Source organism: Diadema antillarum, unplaced genomic scaffold (genome assembly GCF_040938485.1).
Source record: "Diadema antillarum isolate AM-2024a unplaced genomic scaffold, OU_Dant_1.0 scf00000001, whole genome shotgun sequence".
NCBI lineage: Eukaryota > Metazoa > Echinodermata > Echinoidea > Diadematoida > Diadematidae > Diadema > Diadema antillarum.
Genome location: NW_027270890.1, coordinates 3069057 through 3095144, shown reverse-complemented (window position 1 = coordinate 3095144; position 26088 = coordinate 3069057). Strand labels below are relative to the sequence as shown.

The 26088-nt window shown below is 40.8% G+C and overlaps 1 protein-coding gene across 1 annotated transcript; it reads left to right on the top strand.

The window, feature by feature from the left end:
* The first annotated feature begins 2483 nt into the window (after nucleotides 1-2483).
* LOC139722024 (basement membrane-specific heparan sulfate proteoglycan core protein-like) lies at nucleotides 2484-26088 on the top strand. Its single transcript, XM_071633381.1, has 13 exons — nucleotides 2484-2490; nucleotides 2859-3002; nucleotides 3568-3708; nucleotides 12220-12318; nucleotides 13622-13777; nucleotides 18019-18162; nucleotides 18806-18904; nucleotides 19426-19587; nucleotides 22226-22366; nucleotides 23094-23195; nucleotides 24199-24363; nucleotides 25249-25389; nucleotides 25979-26088. The coding sequence occupies exons 1-13, from the start codon at nucleotides 2484-2486 to the stop codon at nucleotides 26086-26088; spliced, it is 1611 nt and encodes a 536-aa protein (XP_071489482.1).

Genomic DNA, 26088 nt, shown 5'->3' with positions numbered 1-26088 from the left:
AGTCGCCATAGCGACATTTCTAGTTAATTTTCTTGACACGTTTATATTTCTTATGTGAAGTGGACTGCCAGTATCCTTGTAATAATGGAGGAAGCTGTGTGGGCGGCCAGTGTGTGTGTCCTGAAGGCTTCGAGGGGCTGCGATGTGAACGCAGAGGTATGTACTCTTCCTTTAACTTGGCATAATCAGGGGCTAGAATGCAAAAGTCATCTGTATTCAAATGTGCCTCTTTTGATGAAGAGCTGTGTTATATTCAGTATTTTTTGGTATACGTGTTACAATCCTCTCGTCTGTGTTTCCAGTACCCCTGTTTGCATGCAAGGTAAATATTAGCTTCATGTTCCCATCAATAGTCATGTTTAGCTACTCATATTCCCATCAAAAGTTGGTTTTTCTTTGGAGTTAGGATAGTAGTTTTTTAGTGAAATCAAGTTAATTCGATGTTTTGCAATCTGTTGATAATTGTTATCAAACATATTCTTCATCATAACCTCATGTGTATTGTCTGAGGTTTACTGCAATTGTGTGCATTTGATTTCTGACTTTTTGCAGTCGGTCCAGATTACGTCATCACTGTGATTCCCCCACCCAACCAAGTTCCTCTCATTGGTAATGACGTCAGCTACGTATGTCAGATCTCCACGTCCAGCAACTATCCTCGCCCCACCTGGACCTCCCCAGGGGGTGTGGCAGTCCTACCCATCGGACAAGGTAGGCTTTACCCCATTGCTTCCCAGAACTGGGTATGCTATGTGTTAAGGCTACCAGGATTATCACATCATAGAGACTATGGGTTAATAAAGGAGTCAGAGATTGAATGTATAATTGATGATTGGAGCTCTACCGGCATATATGTTGTTTCCCTCCCTCATGTGCAACTGAGGTGGAGTAATCCTTCTCAAACACCCTCAGTGGCTTTGAACAAAAAAAATGCAAATCTTCACTTAATTTCACAGTACAGCAACTTTAACAGTTTTATAATTATTCACTGAGCTAATTATTTATCATAACCAAAATGCAGTAGGACTGTCTATTACTAGCACCACATACTTGTATCAAATCCACATTTAATTTTTCCAAACCACATGAACCACTGCAAGTTTGGATTTGAACAATTGACCAATTGAAATGATTGAGTGATTGTTGTTATCTCTGTGTGTGAAATGTTGTATGGGATGCATTTTCAGAGAGAGAACATAGGCCTGTAACCAAGACCGACAATTATATCTGTCAGTGAAGTTAACCCATTGAAGACTAGTCCCAAGAATACTGAGGCAGATATCTGTGGGAGATGTGTGTAATAGCAAAATAAGTCCGTCCTGAAAGTGTTAATCCTCTGTGCTGAATTCATTTCATACACATAGGCGGTAATGACCACATCAATGTCCAGTACCTTAATGACCACACCAGCCGCCTCATGATCCAAGACTTGACCCCCAATGATAACGGCATCTACACTTGCTACATCGGAACTCTGACCAACTCAGTGGTCATCTCTGTGGAGGGTAAGCTCCTGCATCCCTTTGCCTATTGTTCGACTACCAGTATGATTATTGTTAACATGGTGGTTTTATTCATTATCAGCTCTGGGTCCAGGAGGAGTTGAAACTACTCAAATTTCAAGATTGCTTAGTTAAGAATTGAAGTTCAGCATATGATAGTGAAGAATTGAAGTTCTGTATATGACATATTAGTTTTGTTTGAATTACTGCATCAAATGTTAAACATCAGAAGTTAAAGGGAAACCCCCCCCCCCCCCCAAAAAAAAAAAGCTTTATCTTTTATTGGATGCATTATAATTCTCCTTCCATATCTTTTGATATACAAGCAGGAAAGTATAAAAATTGCAGTTGTTCAATGGCTTATGTTCGGAAATCAAAACATCAATCAGAACTTAAACAAACTAATTTGTTTCCATGGCAAGATTTCTACCCAAAGAAAGCTATGTTTAGTTTGTTTGTTTGAGCAACTCTGTCATATAGGAATCAGAGAAATACTTAAAATGAAACAAACAAACAAGTTGATTTAATTGTCTTCAATTGCCTGTTTGTTAACACCATTCATTGAAGAGAGGAAAATGGCAAACTGCAAACTATGATGAGAACACTAGAAAATTTTGAATGGAATAAACACATTGTATGTAGGTTTGTCCTTCCAGACTTCATGTAGTCAATGAGAATAGCAAACATGTTCTTTGATACCAGTGCCAGACTGTCCAGGCCCATGTCAGAATGGAGGAACCTGTTTGGGAGGAAGCTGTGTGTGTCCCAGCGGCTTCTCTGGACCTCTCTGTGAGAGACCAGGTCAGTGGCAATTTGTCTCTGTCTCTCTTTTTGTCTGTTTGTCTGTCTCTCTGTCTGTCTGTTTGTCCTTTTATCTCTGTGTGTCTGTGCGTGTGTGGCTTACTGTATATGCCACATACAGTACATGTACTTCAATAGCGGGTCTATTTTTTTAGCAAATCAGGACTTCCTAACACTTTCATGAGTGGTTAAATTTGCAATCGTGGGGTATACTAACGGACGGAGAAATGTACGCTTACACATCACATTCATGAAAAGATAGAAGATAATACTTTCTTGTATAATGAAATTTGCAAATAGAGCCAGACTATTTTAATGAACCACAAAAGAAGAAGCAAGCCAAATCCATTTAGATTATAGAGACAGCGTGATGTCAATGTAAAATTTTGCAGAATAAATAATGAAGAGTGGAAATGTGTCAAGCTCTACAGCAAAAGTCAACCTTGCTGCTGTTCAGTGAACACAGTTAAGTATAAAACACTGTGACTGTTTTGTTGTCTCTAATTTGCCCTTTTTTTATCCCCATCTGTCTTCCTCTGTCGTGCCTTGTTGCAGACTTCACCGTCGAGCTGCGTCCAGTCGGTCAGATTCGACCGGTGGTTGGCGGCACCATTAGGATGTCCTGTGAGATCCAGGGGGTCATTCCAGCGTACCTCCAGCCAAGATGGACGGCACCAGATTCCATGGCTGTTCCTCTTGGTAACATCATGCCATTCAGATATCAATCATTCCTTTAAGACAATAGGAAGTTCTTTAGCTTCTTGTTTCTCACAGATTTACCACAATGTGTACCAGAAAAGAAATGAAACTGCAGATTTGTTTGTTCAGGGGTAATTTTACACCCAGACCATGTGCAGTAAAGTATTAGAGAAGGTAGCATTTTTTATGTGCAAAAGGCTAGTTCTTATAGTATGGCAAGGTTCAAATGATAGCATTTTAAACAGAAAAGCTATCCTACTTTTGTTATCCTACAAACTGCTAATGATATGAAGAATTTTATTGCAAAGCGGGCTAAATCCATTCTTGTTAAATTGAGATACTTGTTATTAAAGCTGCTTAAAAGCAAAGAAAATAGTAAAAAAAATACAGCATATTTTTAATCATAACTTCTAGAATATTCCTTGTTATGTTACGAGTGAGGTATTACTGGAAAGGTTTAATTTTGCTCTATCTAATGATGGATTTGCTTTGAAATGATTAAAAATGGTGCTTAGACCATTTTGTAATAAATCTATTCTTACGTTATGCTGCCCTCATTGCTCAGATCCCACACAGCGGGTGTTCAGCATCGCTACGTCCACATTGGCCAATGAGCTGGTCATCTCACGTCTCCAGGCCACTGACCAGGGCACCTACACCTGTACAGTTGGCCCCATGGTTTCCTCATTCTCCATCGTGGTGGAAGGTATGCACTGGGACCCATGTTCATGGGTGTATGCAAGGGGGGGTCGGGAGGGTCGTACGACCCCCCCAAATTTTCAAACGTGGACAAAAGGTCCACTTTTTGTGAAAGACATCATTGTTTTTCGAGGGCTTTTTACCCTAATACAACAGGGGGAAAAATGTGATCAGGTGGTGTTCCAGCAAATTGTCAAAACCTCGTAAATTTCGTAACTTGGTTTTAATCTGCCATACCTTCTCACTGCCATGTTTATCGATTTTCCTGTCTCCCATCAGCAACCCATCCAACTTGACTAAAATACAACTGTACGTACACTCAGCTGGCCTACTACTAATACTCGCGCCTCACCCTTGGCCCTATCTATCCGCATACATCCGCCGGCGCCCGTGCGTGTCATACCGGCCGGCCGGCCAGCCTGGCGGCGCAGCAACGCACGGTTGCTTGTGCGCGCCTGCTCCATATACTTGCTTCTAGGTCACTGCCTAGTGCAAGCATAGATCGTACACTGAATAAATCTTTGGTGCTCGCTCGCGCTACGTGACGTGACCACTAACTGTGCCACGCACTGCAATGAATTTACAGCAGCTAGCAGCAACGCGCAGGCTGTATGCGTGCGCTAGCTAGGTAGGTCTACTGTAGCGTGTACAGTAGCCATAGAGTTGAGCTCTATGACAGCACTCACACGAGCAGCCATCGGTACATTCGTCGTGTGAGGGCTCACTTCAACCGTCAAAAAATACTTCGATCATGTTGCTACGTTCGTATCTACCGACGCTAACTGAGCAGTTGTAGTTGGGAAATCCCAGACTGGTTACCAAACATATCTTAACGAAAGATACCAGTTACACAAACATACAAACACTCAAAAAATATTAGAACATTCATAACAAGACATTCAAATCATAACGCGCTATGCATTAATTATATCATCACGAACAGATTACCTGCACACTGTTCCAGCCATCAACAGCTGCCAGTCAATTAAATACAATTTATTGTACTCGCATTTGAACATAAGGTAGGCTATCGTGACCCTACAGCTCGATTATAGGTCTCAGTGATTTACAAACTTGTAAAAAAAACCACAACAAATCGTGAAATAGGCCCCACCACTGTCTGCCTTCTCGTCTACTCGTGAGTTCGGCGTTCAACGGTACATTATGTAGGCTATAGACCTATTGGTTAGACCCTAAATTAAGCGCAGGACCCTACTACTACTAGTATGAGTAGTAAAATACTCGTGAATTTCAGCGGCCCCACCAAATGACGTTTGAAACTCTTCCGCATTGCGGCAGCACAGGTTTTATACCACGCATGTAGGTACTCTTTATAGACACCTATTCTATAGCTGACTATGGTCTATAGCATCTTTTGTCCTACATTCGTCCTTCTTTTTCTTTTCTTTCCTTTCCTTTACCGTCAGAAAGACTTCCTGTTGTCCCTCGACTTATCTAATCATAGCTAGGGCCACAAGGAATCTTATCCTTACTTATTGCTCGCTAACGCACGGATGCACCCCCTGCGTTGGGGCCTATTTCACGATTTTTGCCACGAACTTTATTACTGACTTCAAAGATCGAGTTACAGAAATAATCTAATGCTTTTATCACATGGTTTACGTCCAAAATTAGTGAGTCAAATGACTAAAATACTCTTACTTTTTATGCATATTATGTACAGGATAAACCCAACCTACACTGTAGCCTACGCTTTCAGGGGCGCTGTAACAATTAACGTTGGGGTCGCAGGTCACAGTAGGTTGACCTTCCAAAAAACTGACCTATCGACAACATTATGTACTTTGTACAAAGGCCTTACCTTTATAAAAATGATAAGCATGTTACCATGTTCTCTGATCGACTACTTGGGGTTATAAAAATGTTACATAATCATCCTCATGCTCGATGAACATAGAGATCTTGTGTTGTAGCCGGGCAACGATGGGTAATCCACTTTGTCTTTGATGACACCAACAGACCCGGGGTATACCAGTACAATTAATTGTTGCAACGTAGCGCCCCAGGTTAAGGGTGAACTAAGCGGGGATGTGGGACTCTTTTCATTATTATTTGGGTCATTGATTCTCGTTAAGAAAGTGTCAATTTGGCATAATTTTGTGTCCCGCGACCCCTGACGCTTTATGACACTGACAATAATTTCATAAATATTTTTTTTTTTTTTTGGGGGGGGGGGAGATAGAAAATCATGAATATAACCCTTCCCCTTCATGTTATCTGGAAAAAAAAAACAAATACGAGAGTGCACCCCCGTTACAACGAGCACTGCTATAAAGAAATTTCGTAGGTTTGTTAACCCCAACCTCCCTTGAAACAAAACAAGACAAAACAAAAGAAAACTCACCAAAAAGAAAAGGTGAGTCCACAAACCTTATAATCGTCTTGAGATGTGAAGGAACATTCGAGATAAAGAACCTTTGTATTATTTTTGATTAACAAGCTTTCGGGAAAAAAAGAACTCGCTTACTTCGTTTTCGGATCAACGAACCTTCGGAACAACGTTCGGAGGAATAGCGAGTCTTTCTTATTTTTAATTAACAAATCTTCGGATAAATGAACCTTTATTTTCAAATCAACGAGCCTTTGGAAAACGAACTTGATCGCTTCCAAATTTAAGAATTTTCATAATAACGAATCTTAGGGAGATTGAAGCTTAAGAACAATACATTTATTTCATTTTAGGATAAACAAACTTTCGGGATCCCGAGATTTGCGAACCTTCGGAATAAGAAGGTCCCGGAATAACGAACTTAAGTAAATAATGACCTGCGAATAACGAATTGTAACCAGATCTTAAACCATCATTCTCTTTGCAAGTGTTTTACAACTTGGCATAATAAAAGTACAAAAAAGTTTATGCACGCTCTCTTAGATGCAATTTATCAATGAAATTAATAAGATACACGTAGCATCTCATTTGAAATAGATTTCGAGTGTATGATCAGTGTTGTCATCATATATTTACTGTTGTTTAGTTATACCGAGATTTCGTTATAACAAAAGAGAACTAATTTGTTTCGAGAAATTCGTTATGACGGGAGTGCACTGAATCACAAGAAAATTACATTTATGGGAAAATATATTGCCACCGAATATAAGACTAGCATGTAATCAATGGCTTATGGAAAAAAAATACACGTATCTTCAGCTTGTTCTTCGGATCGGTCGGATGCCTTTCTTAAGAGATATTTCGATAATTCCTTTGTTAAATACGCTTTGCGTAATTAGTCCGTCTTCGTTTTCTGATGAGACATGATTTCATTTAACGTAAGCATTCAGTAATAATCGGGTCAGTGATAATAAAGGTCAGAATATAACTGCTAGCTTATCCCACTTTCAGCATGCCAGGCCGAAGAAATGAGGAGAAAAGAAAGAATAAGCGAGCTGCGGAAACCTGCCAAAGTATCACTAAATTTTTCAAATCTTCGGCATCATCTACAACAAGCAGCAGCAGCGGGACAGATGGAAGTGGTGCTGTCATCCAGAGTGACCTGTCATCTACAACAGGCAGCAGCACTAGCAGCGGGACAGATGGAAGTGGTGCTGTCATCCAAAGTGACCTGTCATCTCCAACAGACAGCAGCAGCGGGACAGATGGAAGTGGTGCTGTCATCCAGAGTGACCAGTCAGACGAAAGAAATGTAATGGAAACGGGCGTCCAAGTCCAGTTAGCTGCTGCCGAGTCTCGAACAAAATCTGTGGGAGAGAATCTCAAACATGACCTTGGGGAAATCTTGTCAGCAACAATGTCTGTATCAGACATCAAGACTAAGCTGAGTGCCATGTCAGATGATCAAAAGTACACTCTGTTAAAGCATCATTCAAAGCCATGTGATGGATTCATCTTCCCATCTCAGTACGAAGGTGGATGTAATCGCTCTTTCCAAAGAAGCTGGCTTGACAGCTACCCTTGGTTGATCTACAGCAAGTGTCTAGATGGTGCATTCTGTATATACTGTGCGTTGTTCGCCTCGCCAAGGGACAACCTTGGGATCTTGGTCAACAAGCCATTCACGAAGTGGCGAAAGAAGTCGGAGTACATTGGGCCGCATGCCATGAAAGGTCACCATATAGAAGCACAGAATGCTGCTATGGATTTCATCGCAAAGATTGACCATCCCGAGAAGACGGTAGAGGCCTACTCAAAGTCACTTTCTGGTCAAAACTATCAGAACAACCTTCACATTCTACGATATTGTGTAGAAGCTGTGCTCTTCTGTGGTCGGCAATGTATAGCCCTTAGAACAAGAAACGAATCTGGTTCATGTAGCGATGGCAGCAACCCTGGCAATTTCATTGCCCTGTTGAGAGGCTTTGCGCAGCATGATGATGCTCTTCTGAAGCATTTAACTGAGCCTGCACAGAAAAATGCTACCTACACATCTTCTGTCACACAAAACCAGATAATCGAGATTATCGGAAAGGATATTATCCAGAGAAGAGTCGTAGAGGAAATAGAGAAGGCCAAGTTCTTCTCGATTCTCGCAGATGAAGTAGACAGCCATAATAGGGAAGTTTGCTCGCTTTGTATCAGGTTTGTTGATGCTGAGCGGAATATCAGAGAGGAGTTCGTGGACTTTGTAGGACTTGTGAGAACAACGGGAGAGCACATTGCATCAGCGATCAAGAAAACCATCGAAAACGTGGGACTGGATATTCAACATGTCAGAGGGCAAGGGTATGATGGATGCAGTGCTATGTCTAGTGAGGCAGTTGGTGTTCAGGCAATTATAAAGAGATCCTCACCCAAAGCGCAGTATGTGCACTGCTACGGTCACTGCCTGAACTTAGTGATCGCTCATAGTTGCAGACTTACTAATGTAAGAAACGTGCTTGACATTCTGAAGGAAACCTGCTTGTTTTTCCTTCATAGCCCCAAGAGAACGGCTCTTTTGGAGAGCATAGTTCAGAATGAAGTTGCGCAAACGTCGAAAAGAAAAGCCATCCTGAACTTATGCAAAACTCGCTGGGCAATGCGCCACATCGCATATAGTCACTTTTACTCAAGCTTCGTATTCATTGTGAAGACTCTGGAAGTGATTGCCTACTCCCTCCATCAGGACAGCATCCCTACCGAATTCACCTCAGGCTGGGACACTGATTCCAGGGCAAAGGCATCCTCACTGCTACGTGCTCTTTGTTCCTTCGACTTCATTGTAACATTTCTTGTTGTGTACAAGATGTTGTCTCATCTGAGCGGCATTACTGTGAAGCTCCAAGGCAAGTCTAGGGACATACTGCAGGCATTTTCGGACGTTGAAGAGATTAAGCACGTCTATTCCGAACTGAGAGCGAATGTTGACCAAGAATTCCAGCAGATCTATGACCATGCCAAGAGAATGGCCTCAGCTGTGGAGGTAGAACCATCTCGACCACGGATCACAGGACGTCAAACACACAGAAGCAACATTCCAATTGATGCAGCGAAGGATGACGTAGAAAGTTACTACTTGAGAAATCTTGTCATTCCCTTCCTCGATAACATTGTAATGCAGCTTTCAGAGAGATTTTCTGATGTTGCCCGTCAATGCGCTGGCCTGCTTGCTCTAGTGCCAACAAATAGGGAATCCTCTACAGCAGATGCAACAAAGTCTCTCAAAGAGGCTGTGACAACTTTCCAGGATGACCTACCAAACCCTGAACTTGTCGATGGAGAGCTACTCCACTGGAAAGTGCACTGGGAGAAAGTGCCGGATGACAAATTGCCGAAGTCAGCTGCTCAGTGCTTAAAGAAATGTGACGCTACCTTGTTTCCAAACATATTCACTGTCTTGAAACTTCTGTGCACACTTCCTACAACGTCGTGTGAGTGTGAGCGAACCTTCAGTGCTCTACGCCGACTCAATACCTACAACCGCTGTTCCATGACGCAGGAAAGAATGTCTAGTTTAGCCCTCATTCATATTCACTATGACAAGAAAGTTGACGTAGAAGAAGTGGTTCGTGCTTTCTGTCAAAAGCAACCCCGACGAATGCACTTCGGACATATCCTAAAGGACTCTGATTAGGAGAAAACTGAATGATTGATTTTGTGTGACAGAGCAAGCGCACATGGTTTACGTGGCGTCCCTCAGGTGTTGCGGTCTCTGGTGAGTAGGCAGAAATATACATATATATATCTCTCTCTCTCTCTCTCGCTTTTCAATAAGATTTAATTCGTTGACATTTTAATCTCATCTTGATGCGACTTCATTGTAGAAAGGCACAGTGCTGTCAACTCTCACGGAATGACCGTGAGACTAACGCATTTTGACCAAATCTCACGTTCTCACGCTGATCTAGGAGATCTCTCGCACATGTCATGCAAAAAAAGATAATAATAATACATACAAAAATAACGGACCTTGATACATCCGTATGTACAAAACCCCACCTCTGCATCGATCTTCTCCGTTGTTGAATGTCGTCTGCTGAACCGATCTCCGCCGTTTGTGTTGGCGATTAACGTGCTTTTCCCTCATTGGCTAACACTAGCTCCTATAGGGGATTATCGTTTTCGTCACTTCAAGTTCGGTGCTGGTGTTAGCGTTGCCGTGCGAGACTCATCATAATTATATTCACGTCCATAATAGATGCACGTTCTACGTGCAAATTAAGTCTATGCCAATGCAGTGGTCGCCCACGTAACGAACACGAACACTCACGACACGGGCTTCATAAATCTGAGCCTAAGAGTAAAAATTAGGATTTTTACAGTGTAATTGTGTTTTAAGGAAGGTTTCATGTATTGCTGCATTTTAATCAGTCTCCCTCGTTGTGTCTAATACAAAGCAGTCATGGCTACATCTTTTTATATATGACTTTAACTATACTTTTTTTTTCGCGGAGGTGCGATTCCAACACCTAGTGGGGATCGATAATTTCGATCGGTATCGCTTCGTTCGCGTGCAACTCTCCCCAATAGAATATTATAGGACTCAACAAAATGTACATGAGAAATTCCCTAAATCTTGATAGAAGTAATGAATAATCTGCTGCTGTTATTCATCAACATACTTGCCAATAAAGTCTTGAATTGCCGTATGAGTAACTGAGTCATGAGTTATCGGTAATGAATTGTTCGAATTAGGGCCTAACTATTGTCCTGTTGATGGTGGAATGTTAAATGCTCTCTTTTTTTTTTCAACTCCTGTCCTTTTGGATTGAGATTGAAGTGCACATTCTACTTTCTTACTACATTCGGAGGCAACGTTAGGCAGGATTGACTAGCCCTGGAAGTATCGTCAACTCTGAAATACTTGTATTTAAAGGTCCGCAAAACTTGTTACTATGTAGGGCCTACTTTTAGGAAGGTGTAACCAGTCAGCAACTGTTTTTATAATGCAGTTTTCAACTTACCGATTCACGAACTTGTAAGTGACCAACACAGATTTTATCACCAATTTCAACATAATAAAAGTCCCCTTTGAATGCACCAAATGGCCCCAATTTAAGACATAAAATTAAAAAACTCCCTACCGCGGGAGGGGGGACACCCCCCTCCCACACCCTCCCCCCGCTCGGTCGCTCCGCTCCCTCGCAAAGGTAGTACTAAAGGTCCAAAAATTGTGATCACGACCCCCCCAGAAAAAATCCTGGATACACCCCTGATGTTACGGAGACATGTATGATTCTAGTATCTATTATTTTCTCCATGTTTCTAATAAATTTTCAATAACTTTTATCATCTGGTATTTTAATGTATGCATTGCAATACACTTATGAATGATTCATTTCTAGTTATTGAACTTGGTACATTCTAGCTTTAAAACCAGGCCACTGGCTTTCGTGTAATTGTACCCGTTCAAATTTGTAATCATTTTGGACTGTGTTTTCAAATTATTATCAGTGAGTTAATGTATGGAATCAGTTAAATTAAAATGTACAATATTTTTGTAAGTTGAAACATGGGTGTATGCTCGTTTGTCGTCAAGAGATCTAAGCTGATTGACTGGTAGTATTGAAAAAAAAAAGGATCAATAAGAAAAAGAATATGCCAGAAATGGAAGTTGCAATTGTTGTAAATTGCTCTTTGGACATGGGCCAAGTCTTATCTATAGTGTTGATGCTTTGCTGCTCTAATAAGTACATAAGTGCGTATGCTGAATTTTCTTTTCATTGAGGATGAGTCCCGAGTATACTCGAGCAGGTGTCAATGGGAAATGCGTGTTGTAGCAAAACCAGTCCGTCCTCAACGGGTTAAATTGATAGAAACCAGTGAGCATTCAGCATCTAGTGGACCAGAGTGATTCAAAATAATTGCTCTAAAGTACACTATGCTTTCTTGTATGTTTTATAGTTGCTCCATTCACAATATGATGATGTTTTATGCGTCATCTGTTTGGAATCTCAACTAGGATGCATTGTATATCACATCAATTTATTACTCCAACCAAAGTTAGTGCTCTTTTTCTGTCTTCCATGTTCACTGATTATTCTAGTAGTGTAATGGAGTGGTGTGTGTACTGTATTTTTGATAATGAATCAAGTGCATCTCATTTCTGCTTGACCCTCTTAGAGCCGAGCTGCCCCCGCCCGTGTATGAATGGAGGGTCCTGTGTGAGGGGTGTCTGTAATTGCCCTCCAGGGTTCAGTGGCTCTGCTTGTGAGAACAGAGGTAAGTTATTATCTACACTTCACAGGCAATCATTCTGTATGCTCTTGGAATGAGGTTGCACTTCTTCACAGGGTACATGAGGTGCACATTTAACAGTTTTTGTCAGAATCTGCAGAAAAGTTTTGTCATTTATAACTGTGACAGCATCTTCTCTCCTTTCTGTATAAAATGACACATTAAATGAATATTGATAAATCATGGATACTTAATAGAATATTGGAAAGATGCATTTTGCTCACACATATTGGACCAGGTCCTACTATCAGATTTTCATCAAAAATATTTGTATGGTCAACTTCCACCTATTGTTTAACCTGTTGAAGACTAGTCCAGAGAACACTTGGGCAGGTGTCTATGGGAAATGCATGCCATAGCAAAATCAGTCTGTCCTCAACTTGTTTAGTGAGCACTTCATTTGCATCTTTTTAGAACCACTACACTGTAAAAACATCGGTGTTAGATTTAACACCATGGGTGTTAAATCTAACACCGATCAAACTTCAATAGAGGACCACACCCACAGGTGTTGAAAATGTATTGTGACGGTGTTAAAAAGTGTTCGCCTGGCACTTTGTGGTGTTAATTTGACACTGTGGCTAGTGATATTTTTGACACTGTGCTAGAGTTAATTCAATAATGACACCGCATAGTGTTGATTTGATATTGGTGGTGTTAATTTCAATGGTATAACACCCGTCCAGCTTCAAAAGGGGACCACACCAACTGGTGTTACTGTGGTGTAAATGTGTTTACACATTTTTTCAAAAATCAAGTACTTTATCGGAAAATTCTTTATTGTCTTGTTGAAGTTCAAAATTAACAAGAAGTGTAGTAACTAAGAAACTATTCAAAAAAACAATTTTACATTTTGAAATGACACCCAAAGGTGTTAATCTAACACCATGAATGAGCACCGGAAATTTAACACCAGCTCGGTGTTTCATATTTAACACCGGACTTTTTGCAGTGTAGGCATCTATGATAGGATTATACTTCCGACAATTGGGGACAAATCGAGACAGATGTTTCTCTCTCTCAAGTGACAAGATGAGATAACATTTTGATGTTGATGTAGAACACCTTACCTGATGCCACAGCTGTTGTGGCTGAAATTTGATGAAATCTGAGAATGCTTACACAGATGGTATGAACCCTTTTTGTACCAGGGGCTTTGGACAGTGTGTACAATGCTATGTGATTTGTGTGCCAGTTGGCACTCAAAGCATACGAAGGGTGAACTACCGGTGATAGGAAAGAAAGAGATAGTAATTCTTTGTATTGTTTGCAACCAACTCTGATCCAGATCCCCAGGATGTTCAGATCCGCATCACCCCCAGCCGGACGGGCGTGCCCCAAGTGGGCCAGGACCTGGAGATACTTTGTGAGATCCTCGGGACCACCATCTACCGGAACCCCATGTGGAAGGGACCCAGTGGGCAGCTGGTCCCTGGAGCTACCGGTAGGCAACCACCATTCTATGCTATTCCCAATGTTGTGATTCTATGCTATTCCCAATGTTGTGATTCTATGCTATTCCCAATGTTGTGATTCTATGCTATTCCCAATGTTGTGATTCTATGCTATTCCCAATGTTGTGATATGCTATTCCCAATGTTGTGATTCTATGCTATTCCCAATGTTGCGATTCTATGGTATTCCCATGTTGTGATCCTCTGTGGAGGAAGATTTGGGATATTAAACTGCAGCATTGCAGTCTGCTTCTTTGTGGAAGTAGATATCAGTGGTGGTGGATCTGTGAGGCAGCTGGTCAAATGATTTGGAAAACGACAGTATGATAGATATATACCCAAAATATGCACAATAATTTCACTATTTAAGAGGTGATATATCAAATCTATGTAGGGCCTACTTGTCAAATGGGTGTAAATGTGTGTTTTAAAATTTTAATTTATATCTATTTTTATTGATTGATCTGTATTCATCTGTTTTTAGATTCGTAGTCTGTTCATTCATATCTGATATGAAAGATACAATTTGTAATGGTAGTTGCAGTATAGAAATATGCAGTAATAGAACTTATTGTGCCTCATGTCATTTTTTCTTTACTGTTCATCATCTATTGGAAACAATACATCATTTAAACTGAATATCTAATTTCATTACTGTTCATGGCTGTGAAAGCAATTTTGACTTCCGTAGGAGGGGATAAAACAATGTAGCTTGATTTGACTTTGCTTGTATCTACAGACTTAAAGTGCAAAGCTTTAAGGATTGTCAAACAATCAATTTAATCACTCTTTCTTTAATATCAATGAATACTTTCATATGATTATCTAAACAGTCTTGTATGCGATTAATCGGCAATGTCTTTAATAGCATTTAGACAGACTTTCACTCTTCAGTTGAGGATATCCTGTCAAAAATAATAGTGGTGACAACTCGGCCGTAATCTGGCAGAACTGCGTATCTCCTTTAACACATTACGCCAGAAATCGGGTTTAAAGATTCAATGTTACACCTTTCTAAACTGAGATACGATGAGTTGCATTTTTCCTCTTTTCTCGGTCATAATTGGTCTAAAGAATTTATTTCCAGCAAAAAAATGACAATTTGACCTTTTTAAGTAGTAAAAATTACCAATTTTAAAAACTTACGCAGTTCTGCCAGATTAATCGTCGCCAAATTTTTGCGATCGTAATCTGGCATAACTGCGTATCTCTGGTCACGTGCCCGGGTTGATCAGCCAGAACTGCGTAAGTTTTTGGCCATGCGGGGGGTTTTTCAGGCAGAACTGCGTATCTCTAGGAGATACGCAGTTCTGCCTGATAAGCACGTGTTTCATCAGGCAGAACTACGTATCTCTTTTTGTCGTCAACCACGTGCTTATCAGCCAGAACTGCGTATCTCCTAGAGATACGCAGTTCTGGCTGATAAACACGTGGTTTATCAACCAGAACTACGTATCTCGGTCTATTTTCTGCGGGTTGTCTATCGTATTTTACCATCCACCCTCTTACTATTCAGCGGATGCAGTGTCAAAACAATGAATATTTTAAATCGAGTACAATTTTTTTGAAATATTTGTATTGTATAAAGTCATCATTATTGATTCACATTTAATTTCATTTTATCCATTCATTTGTATATGGAAAATAACTTGCTTTCCCCAAATGTTGTCAGTCTGTGTTCATGTTTCAGTATTATTTAGCGGCACAAGAAGTACTGCTACATCAAAAGCCTGGCTGCTGCTTGGGTTATTGTCGATCTCATGAAGCATTACATTTGGACTAAGAATAATATTAGACTAGGTTCTAGATGTTAAGCTATATTGTTCATCAAGACTACAGGTATATACTACACTGTAGACCGTCTAGACCGTAGTCTATTCAGGCCTAACGATACACTAGACATCTAGAGACTAGTGCGGTACGTAGGAATCTGCATACGATAGGCCTACTGATCTCATCATTATCCTAGTATTCCTACTCTATGCCCAAAGTAAGAGTAAGCCTAGACCCTTTTGGCTGAAGGCCTAAACTCTATTTAAACTAAAGAATACGAGGAGCTAGGCCTGACTAAAAGTTTATTCACAGCTTTATTAGAAAATAAAAAAATAGACCCTAGTTCTCGTTTGTGTCGACTCCTAGTCCTACTGTAGGCCTTATTGTCACTAACTACTTACAGTACTAACGTTAGGGTAGTAGTGTTCTAACCGTTACTATCTATTTCTACGCAGGCCTATTAAAAACGTACGAGAACTCTCGAACTCTGTCTACTCGATTGTCTAGGTCTATGTAACATCCAGACGTCTATTTTGGGGCGTCATTATAACAGACTAGTAGATCAATGAAAATTAGTTTCTAGATTTTCTAGTCTAGACTCTAGATCTAACGCTAGACTCTAGATATCCAGGTAGGGGCTAAATCTAGCGTTACAGCTAGACTGTTTATTGGGGATCTAGGCCTAGAAGGTACTAATGTTGTAGATCTAAGAACAACATAAAGCCTAACATGCCTATCTACAATGACTAACGGTAAGTCTATAAAGTCTATAGCCTATAATGTCTAGTAGTAGGCCCCTAGTACTAGTAGTAATGTATAGAACACAGATCTAAATCTAAGTTTCAGATCTATTTCTAGGGCTAAATGTTTATAATTTAGCGTTTAACCTGTAGATTCTAGATTCTTCATATTACAGACTTCAAGAATGTCTGGCCGAATCAAATCTAGAAAAATAGAAAACTGAGTAAAGACAGAATAACCGGCGATTCAGCCTAAGTTAAGTAACGGTAGGCCCCAGTAGTCTACTAGTAGTAGGCCCCTACTGCACAATTTACTGGGAGTACCGGTACGGTACCGGTATTAAAAAGTAAACTGTAAAAGTGTTAGTATTGGTCAATTTCTGACGTCTGTAGGATTGGATCGAAAATGCCATCGTTATAGACGGTATCCTAGATATTCATTAAACTTCTCGAGATCAATCCCATAGATCCAAGCCCACTAACCGCTTATTACAATGAAAAATAAAATAAGAAGCTATGGTCAATGGATTACAGATATTGTTGTTCGCGTGACCTACGCTACCGCACAGTACATTGATTTCACGTACACTAACAATGGACAAGTGCTGCAGCAGTACCAAGTAGGCCTAAAGTTGACTGGAGCGTGATGTCAGACAAGATGCAAACTATAACGTTTGTTAGATCTAGAAATGCTCTAGGCTTAAAAAACACTAGATTGTAGCAAAACTTAATAGTAAGGCATACCGCATATTGACCTGTTTTGAAGCCTGCCAGTCTATGAAGGGAAAGAAAGTGGCAATTTCCCCCAAGAGCAACGAGGGTTATTGCTTTAGCGTGACTGTCGTCGTGTACAATACACGTAGCCGCACGACGTGTCTAGCTAGCTAGCTAGCTAGCTAGGCACTGCTAACCTGAACGCGCAGCGCGTTCGTCACTACCAAGGTCGCGCACGCGCGTGTTAAGATATACCATGTCCGTGCGGGATGCAGGAACACCTTGGTCCAAGCGTTGTCGTAAGTCGACTTACGCAGTTCTGCCTGATTAACATCGGAAAATTCATTTCGAATCTCGACTTACGCAGTTCTGCCAGATTAATCGCCCTCTCTCCTCAGGAATTTTGCCAAAATCACTTTCTAAAAATAACTTTCTGTACCGATTCACAACTTATTTTTTGGCCCACTTGAAAGAGCATGAGAAAAAACACACAAAACACTCAAAACCTGAAAATCGACCAAAATCGACTTAGGGAGTTCTGCCAGATTACGGCCGAACTCTCTGTATTCCCATACTTTCCATAATCATTTCATTTAAAATGGAGCGATATAACTGTGAATCTCAACCATGAATAATGATAAAGTGTGATCATGTCAACTGGCAGTGATGTAGCATTTTCAATGAATACCAAATATTAAAGAAAAATGTATGGCCAGATAAATTTCTGTAACTGAATATTCCTACCATTCCATTGTTATCATCTTTCAAATTAGACATGAATGAATAGAAAACAGATGGAAAAATATAGATGAGCATTGAAAATTAAGGGTTTCTGGGATGAACACTCTACTAGGGCTATCTATAGCTCAGTTGGTAGAGCACCTGGCTAGCAATGTGGAGGTCTTGAGTTTGAATCCTGATGGAATCCAATTTTCTTTGCTCAGTTTTTCACTGAAGAAATAACACAATGTAAACGTTTTTCCTCTTTTCTTTGTAATGTTCAGCACAACGCAACCTGAGAGTGCAGGAGGTGTACGAGAGTCCCATGGCCACAAGACTTTACATCAACGGCCTGACGGCAGCAGACAAGGGCCAGTACATCTGCATGGTTGGACCGGTCATGGCCCGCTTTACCCTCATGGTAACTGGTAAGCTGAAAGAGGACCTGTGGGGATGCTTGAGTTGATTTTGATGATGATGGTGATAAAAGATTGTGATTACTGTGGCAACAAAGGAGCAATAGTGATGGAAATGACAGTTGTGCTAATAGTAATGATAATTAATACATTGTATGTGATAAGATTTCTATTCATGAGTGATGAAGACAAAATGAAAAACAATATAATATGTCTGCATTTGATATGCATATATTTTTTATTTGATTTCCACTATGTAGATATACATATGTATTATGTTTGAAAAATGAGCAAGATTTATAAACACGCATTTTATATACCTGCCAACTGTTCAGTTTTAATCTGAAAATTCATATTTTTTACTGAAAGAACATGCATTAATTTCAGTGTGTTCTGATTTGTTGGATATATTTGTTAATAGTAAAGTATATGAAATTGGTGAAAGTTCAGATTTTTAAATAAATTTTCTTTGTTTGTTGAGATTTATTAAGTCTCAAGGTTGACAGGTATGATTATATTATGTTAATATTTTTATATCTGGTTTGTTTTTTTCAATATCTTACACATCTACATAAGCCTTGTTGGTGCTGAATGAAATAGATGTACATGGTGAACAATTTATCATGGAATTAAAAAGTACTGTTTTGCTTTGCAGCCCCTCAGTGCAACCCCCCGTGCCAGAATGGAGGAGTCTGCAGCAATGGTCTCTGCTTCTGTCTGCAGGGATTCTCAGGCAGTCAATGTCAAAACCAGGGTGAGTCAAGTCTTTTGCTCTCAGTCTGTACAACATCACAGTTTGTCTTTTATCACTTTACATCCAGACACACTTGACAATGTGTAGGAATGTGTAGGACTTGGTTTTGATTGTTGAGTCTCACTGAGCAATGTTGTGTGTAAACATACTGTCCCCTCTAGCAAGAGGCAAAACACTCTGTCCCTCGGATAGGACATAAAATGGAGGTCCCATGTGTGAGAGAGTCACAGCTCATCCACGTAAAAGATCCCACTTCATTCATTCATTGCAAAGAGCAGGATGTTTAACCCAGTGAAGTGGTCCTGCCTCACTTTTAACTGGACCCCATGGAAGACCAGCTTAGTGTAGCTGAATATGGGCTATGCAGCTATCTTCTTACCACAGATTGATATAATTCTTAGATTTGACTGTATATGAAAGGTCGATATGCCATACCTAATTTGTATGTGCATTGTTTATATTGATTTTTCTTCTTTCTTGTTTGTTGTGATATTATTGCCTCTTTTCTTTCTCTGTGCTAGTTCCTAATGGAGGTGTGCTGCAGGTGCGCCAGGTTGGCAGCACACAGCTGACAGAGGGCGCTAATGTCCGCTTCACCTGCCAGACGTCTGGTAGTGGCAGCCTGCAGCAGAACCCTGTCTGGCAGAACCCACTGGGGCAGAGGGTTCCACCCTACACCCAAGGTAAGGGAGTGACCAGTGACTGGGTGTGGCCTGTGACTGGGTGTGGTGTGTGGCTGGGTGTGGTGTGTGGCTGGGTGTGGCCTGTTGCTGGGTGTGGCCTGTTGCTGGGTGTGACCTGTGGGTGGGTGTGGCCCATGGCTGGATGTGGCCAGTGACTGGATGTGGCCTGTGGCTTGGTGTAGCCCGTGGTCAGGTGTGGTCTGTGGCTGAGTGAGGACTTCAGTAGGGTGAGGCCTGTGATTGGTTGTGGCCTTTTGCTGGGCATGGTCCATGGCTGAGTGTGGCCTTTGGTTGTGTGTGACCTGTGGGTGGGTGTGGTCCAAGTCTGAGTGTGGCTTCCAGTTGGGTGTGACCTATGGGTGGGTGTGGTCCATGGCTGAGTGTGGCCTTTGATGGGTGTAGTCCAAGTCTGAGTGTGGCCTTTAGTTTGGTGTGGCCTGTGGTGGGTGTGGTCCAAGTCTGAGTGTGGCCTTTGGTTGGGTGTGGCTTATGGCTGGGTGTGGTCCATGGCTGAGTGTGGCCTTTGGTTGGATGTGACATGTGGGTGGGTGTGGTCCAAGTCTGAGTGTGGCTTTTAGTTGGGTGTGGCCTGTGGCTGGGTGTGGCCCATGGCCGAGTGTGGCCTTTAGTTGTGTGACCTGTGGTGGGTGTGGTCCAAGTCTGAGTGTGGCCTTCAGTTGGGTGTGGCCTGTGGGTGGGTGTGGACCATGTCTGAGTGTAGCCTTTAGTTGGGTACAGTGGCTTGTAGGTGGGTGTGGTCCATGGCTGAGTGTGGCCTGTGGGTGGGTGTGGGCCATGGCTGAATGTGACATTTGTTAGTTGGAAGTGGCCATTGGTTGAGCGTGGCTAGCCCTCACAAATGCCGTGCTGACAATCAGCCCCACACCAACTCTTTTTATGCCTCCGCCACGAAGTGGTGCCGGAGGCATTATGTTTTCGGGTTGTCCGTCCGTCCGTCCGTCCGTCCGTCCGTCCGTCCGTCCGTCCTTCCGTCCGTCCGTCCGTCCTTCCGTCCGTCCGTAATGAATTTTGTGGACAGGGTAACTACCAAATCCTTTTGAGGTATCCTAATGAAACTTGGCATGTATGTGTATTAGGGGGTGAAGTTGTGCCTATCAACTTTTGGGTGCACATGCTCAAGGTCAAAGGTCAAAAGGTCAAGGTCAAATGCTTAAAATTTTACTATTTCCCCCATATCTATGCAATGCCTGAAGATATTTTCTTGAAACTTAGTGTATACATGTACTACCCAATTAAGATTCTCTGGTGAAAGTTTGGGGTCATGAGGTCAAAAGGTCAAAGGTCAAAAGGTCAAGTAAAATGTTAAAATTTTACTTTTTTCTCTGTATCTTGGAAATTGTTCAAGGTGTCTTCATGGAACATAGTATATATGCATCTACTGACTGGCAGTGGTTATCTAGGGAAATTAGGGTTCATGGGGTCAAAGGTCAGGGGTCAAAGGTCAAGGGTAATACTTCAAAATTTTATTATTTTCCTTATATTTATGCAATGCCAGCAGGATTTTTTGTTTTAAAACTTGATGTATCCATGTATAACCCAATAGAGATTCTCTGGGATTTTTTTTTGCCAAGAAGGTCAAAGGTCAAAAGGTCAAAGATCAAGTGAAAGTGCTGAACTTACTTCTTTCTCCATATCTCGGAAGTGGCTCAAGTTATCTTGAAACTTAGTACATGCTGAATTTATGTATGTTCTGCCTGACAGTGATTCTCTTATGAATCAAAGGCCAGATGAAAATGATAACAATTTACTGTTCAATACAGAAATTGCGCTTTTTCTCCATACCTTGAAAATTACTCAGTGCATAAACTTATGAAATGGTCAAAGTCAAGTTAAAGTTCTTAAATCCCCAAATACATGCTCTCTTATTCATCCAATTAAACATAGGTCAAGGAAGGTAAACATTCAATACATTTGTGACAAACATGTCATTTTAATATTTTGCCAATTTTGTGGAAATGTAATCACACATTGTCCACATGTACTATAGACCTATTAGGAGAACCATGCATTATGGCGGAGGCATACCAGTCGCCATAGCGACATTTCTAGTTTAGACTACAGTTGAACCTCTATTATCCGGCCTCCCTTTATCCGGATCTCTCTATTATCTGGACGCAATCTCGCCGTGATTTTTTTTAAAATACATAATTACAGGAAGAAAGGGGGATTCCCAACTCCTTGAGAACTCCTACCCAAACACACATGAATTACATATTACTTCCAATATGATTAACATACATTGCATCAAATTTCCTTCCAAATTGCTTACCTTCAGACATTTCAACATCCCGAAACATCCCCAAATGTAACAATGAAAAGGGTGCAGTATACACATTACTACATGTGGTACTACAATGGGCTACATCAGTACATGTGTATGTATATGTACATGTATAAAGCATTGAGTCTCCCGTATCCGGCCAAATCCCTTATCCGGATGAGCCCCGGTCCCGACTTGTCCGGATACGAGAGGTTCAACTGTATATGGAAATAAATAACAACAACTTGAGGCACAAAAAAGTAAGGTGTGGAAGTCCTTCAACCTAGTGCCTAGTTATTTTGCATTTACACTGTATAGATAACTATATCTATATGTTCTCTTCCTTGATTTCTGCAGGAGCCTCAAATCACATGTACGTGGAGAGAATCTCGCCATCGACGACCACGCTGGTGATCAACGGTCTCTCCGCCGCCGACGCTGGAAGCTACACCTGTGTGCTTGGGACTCTGCGCTCTGTGCTCTCCATCAATGTTGCATGTATGTCTTTATGAAAGTCTCCATTTATGTCTCTTGATTAACCCTTTCTGTGCTAGAGACTTCAGATAGTGTGTTCTATGCTGTGAGATTTTCTAAGCCAATCAGCACTCAGTGCACACAAAGGATTAAGGAATTTACCAGTCCTGGTATTATCTCAACACCAAGCTTTGGAAATGATCCCAAATTGGAAGGTTAATGTTAGCAGGTTGACCTCAAAATTTGGCATTATTACAATATAGCTTCTGTCATGTCTTGTTTTGAATGTTGATGCTGAACAAAGCTCTACTTTAGAGTATTTAGTGTTGATGATTTGTGTACTTCCAATGACAATTGGCTAACATCAGTTCTGAGAGATGGTGTAATTTGTCATTTCAATTTTGCTGTGCTATTTTTTGAGACCCACATCAAGTGCAAGCATAGCCAGCATTATGCAATATTATGGCTGCATGCAGTAAATCTGGGCAAAATCAAGATCATTTGCTGAGGAGAGTTTCAAAAATTAGAGCCATTTCAACCCTTCTTCTTATTCTTTATTCTAAATCAAAGTATTCATTGTTGCAGCTTATTTTAATTTGACATAAACCAAATCTAGTCATTTTCTTGTTGTGCAATTCCAGTGCAATTTGGCAATTTTTGCAGCAGTCATGTGAAGATTTTGCACATAGATACTTAGAGTTCTACTGTCGAGATTTAAGGGGACTATATTTCTTTTCCATTTGTCCCTCAGCTGTGAATCGTTGCAACCCCCCTTGCCAGAATGGAGGCACCTGTGTGGGAGGTATCTGTGTCTGTCATCCTGGATTCTCGGGTGTGGCCTGCGAGAGGTCAGGTGAGTCCCACACTCCAGTCACTATCTGAATAGTCCTCAACTCTAGAGCTGTTGTGTTGTTGTTTTTTCATGGAAAAGTCTGTCCTTCAGAGACTACCTAAAGAGGGTCCTCTGTGTGAAAAACACAACTCACATTTGTAAAAGATACTAGTTTTCTCCTCAAAAGGTGCATTGAGTTGAACAACCTGGTGAGTGCATACATGTAATAATGATATACATAACCCCATGGAAATGTTTCACAAAGAATTTAAGTTGATCTTGAAATTTAAGATTGACTGAAAATTATGGTATGGCCACCTGTGCCCTGTTCAGGTTTTTTTTGTAATATTTTCAGAATCCACTTCAAATTGTTATCAGAAGTTATAGACAAATTCATTTGTCACTTGTTATATGTTGTCTATTGTTGGCTGCATGAAAAAGTTTCCAAAGTGTTCATTGTCTTTTAGGAAGTTAACCCGTTGAGGACGGTTTGATTTTGCTACAACACGCATTCCCCATAGACACCTGCCCGAGTATACTCGGGACTAGTCCTCAACGGGTTAAAATATCATTAACCCATTGAGGACAAATCCAGAGTACAATCGGGCAAGTGTCTGCAGGAAATGTGTGTTGTAGGAAAATCAGCAGATCCTCAATGGGTTATAGACACACACAAAGACACACATAATGCACCATAATTCTAAGTTGATCTTAACTCTAAAGATAGGCTCTTTGTGAAACACTGGCTCTGAAACTAGACAAATTATGCTTCCCCATTTTGGTACACCCCCGTCAGCAAGCAGTGTGAACCCTCTTGCCATAAGAATCAATTAATGTTACCTTTCAAAGCCAATATCTCCAACTTGAGTATACAAAATAGGTATGTTACCCGTTCCGCATTGAATTCTGAAATGCCCATAGACTTAATACGCAGGCCACCAAGTTCTTGTACGCAACGGGTTAAATATATACATTGATGGTCACTCTTCTCTTTTGCTCCTTTTGTCACATGATCTGTGGTCAGTCTTGACCCCTACCAACCCGACGCTTCAGATCATTCCATCCAGAGAGCGTCCTCCTACGATCGGAGACAACCTCAACTTCCTCTGCCAAGTGGCTGGTAACAGCCCCAGCGAGCAGCCTGTATGGTACAACCCCAATGGTCAACAGATTCTCAGCCAGATCCCAGGTTTGTTGTAGAGTGGTATCCTTGTAAACTTGTACATTTTTTATTTGAATCTTTGTAATTGTTTTTGTGTGTGGTTTTTTTTTTGCATTATATACTTTCACTGCTTTTCAATAAATGATTTTGTTCAGTGATTGGTTACTATTTTGTGAAGCCTTGTTTTCTGTTCCGACAGTATATACCTCTCATGTATTCAATAAGATTTGATTATGTTTTTTTTTTTTTCAGTAGATGGAAGTAGATGGAAGGTCATGGCAAATGCAACTGAAGTGCCTTTATTTTCTTTAACTATATTACACTACTTTACGTAGTTTTACATGAGAATATGTTGTCACTCAGGATATCTTGCACTTTTTTGTGAATGTAGCTCTAAAAAAGTGGTGGTAGATATCATAATACTTTGTTTCTTGTTCTGCTTATTTTTAGTTTATACAATGTATGTCCATGTATTCCCTATGCACAGGGCTTCCTTTAGAAACAGGTGTGCTGCATGGATATGTGCAGAAGTGAATTGAATGTTCCTGTTCTGTGAATAAATATATGAATAAACAAACAAATAAATAGATAGATAGATAGATAGATAGATAGATAGATAGATAGATAGATAGATAGATAGATATTAGATAGATAGATAGATAGATAGATAAATAAATAAATAAATAGATGCATGAGTGAATGAATGAATGTGTGAATGAATCAGTAAATGAATGAATAAAGAAATGCATACACACAAAAAATAGTTAATCCAAGCAGTTGATCAAGTGACCAGTCAATCAATCAATTAAGAATGCATGCTAGTGAGGCAATCAACTGCTATTTAAGCTACTTAGTCATGTAAAGTGGAACCAGGAAGGATCATCTCTGATGTTTTCTTCATCCCGTGCACAGGTGGCCAGGATCGAGTCTACGTGGAGCAGAGGGGTGGCGGAGGGTCCAACCTGGTGATCAGAAACATCCAGGCTGCGGATACTGGCCGGTATGTGTGCCAGGTGGGCACCTACCAGGCTCATGTGACCATCACCATCTCGGGTAAGCAGGGACGGATCCAGGAATTCTGTTAAGAGGGGCGCAACTAATATTTCTGGTGTCACTTCCACATTTCATTTCATTTCCTTTGTTTTTAACGAATAATAAAGGGGGCGTGTGCCAGTTGCACCGGTTGCGCCCCCCTCTGGATCCGCCACTGGTAAGTGACAAATGTTAGCTGATCTGTAGGCTGCAGGCATTCTTTGGAATATATTTGCCTTTGTCAGTTCGTAATTATTTCTGATCTACGCTGTAGATACTGATGCTGAGAACTTAATTTCTGTAGAAACATATATAATTCTTAAAGATTCTAGCTCTTCATAGCTTTCATTCACTTCTCTCTCTTTCTCTTCTCTTATGTCAACATTAAATTTGAATTTGATTGTTTGCAACATTTATTGCATATTTCTGTTGTGAGTTTTGGTAATTTTGCCTTTTTGAGCATATGAAAATAAAAATATATGTATTTTGTATTAGCACAAAGTTTTGCTTGTTGTTGAGAAATGTGGAAATAAACTGAACGGATAATGCCCAAAAGACATATATGATAAACAGTAATATTATCTCCCTCTGTTCTCTACATCCTATCCAGCACCATCTTGCCGCAGACCCTGCCTTAATGGAGGATCCTGTGTGAATGGAATCTGTGAGTGCCCCCCGGGCTTCTCTGGAGCCTCGTGCGAAAGAGCAGGTAAGGAGTGA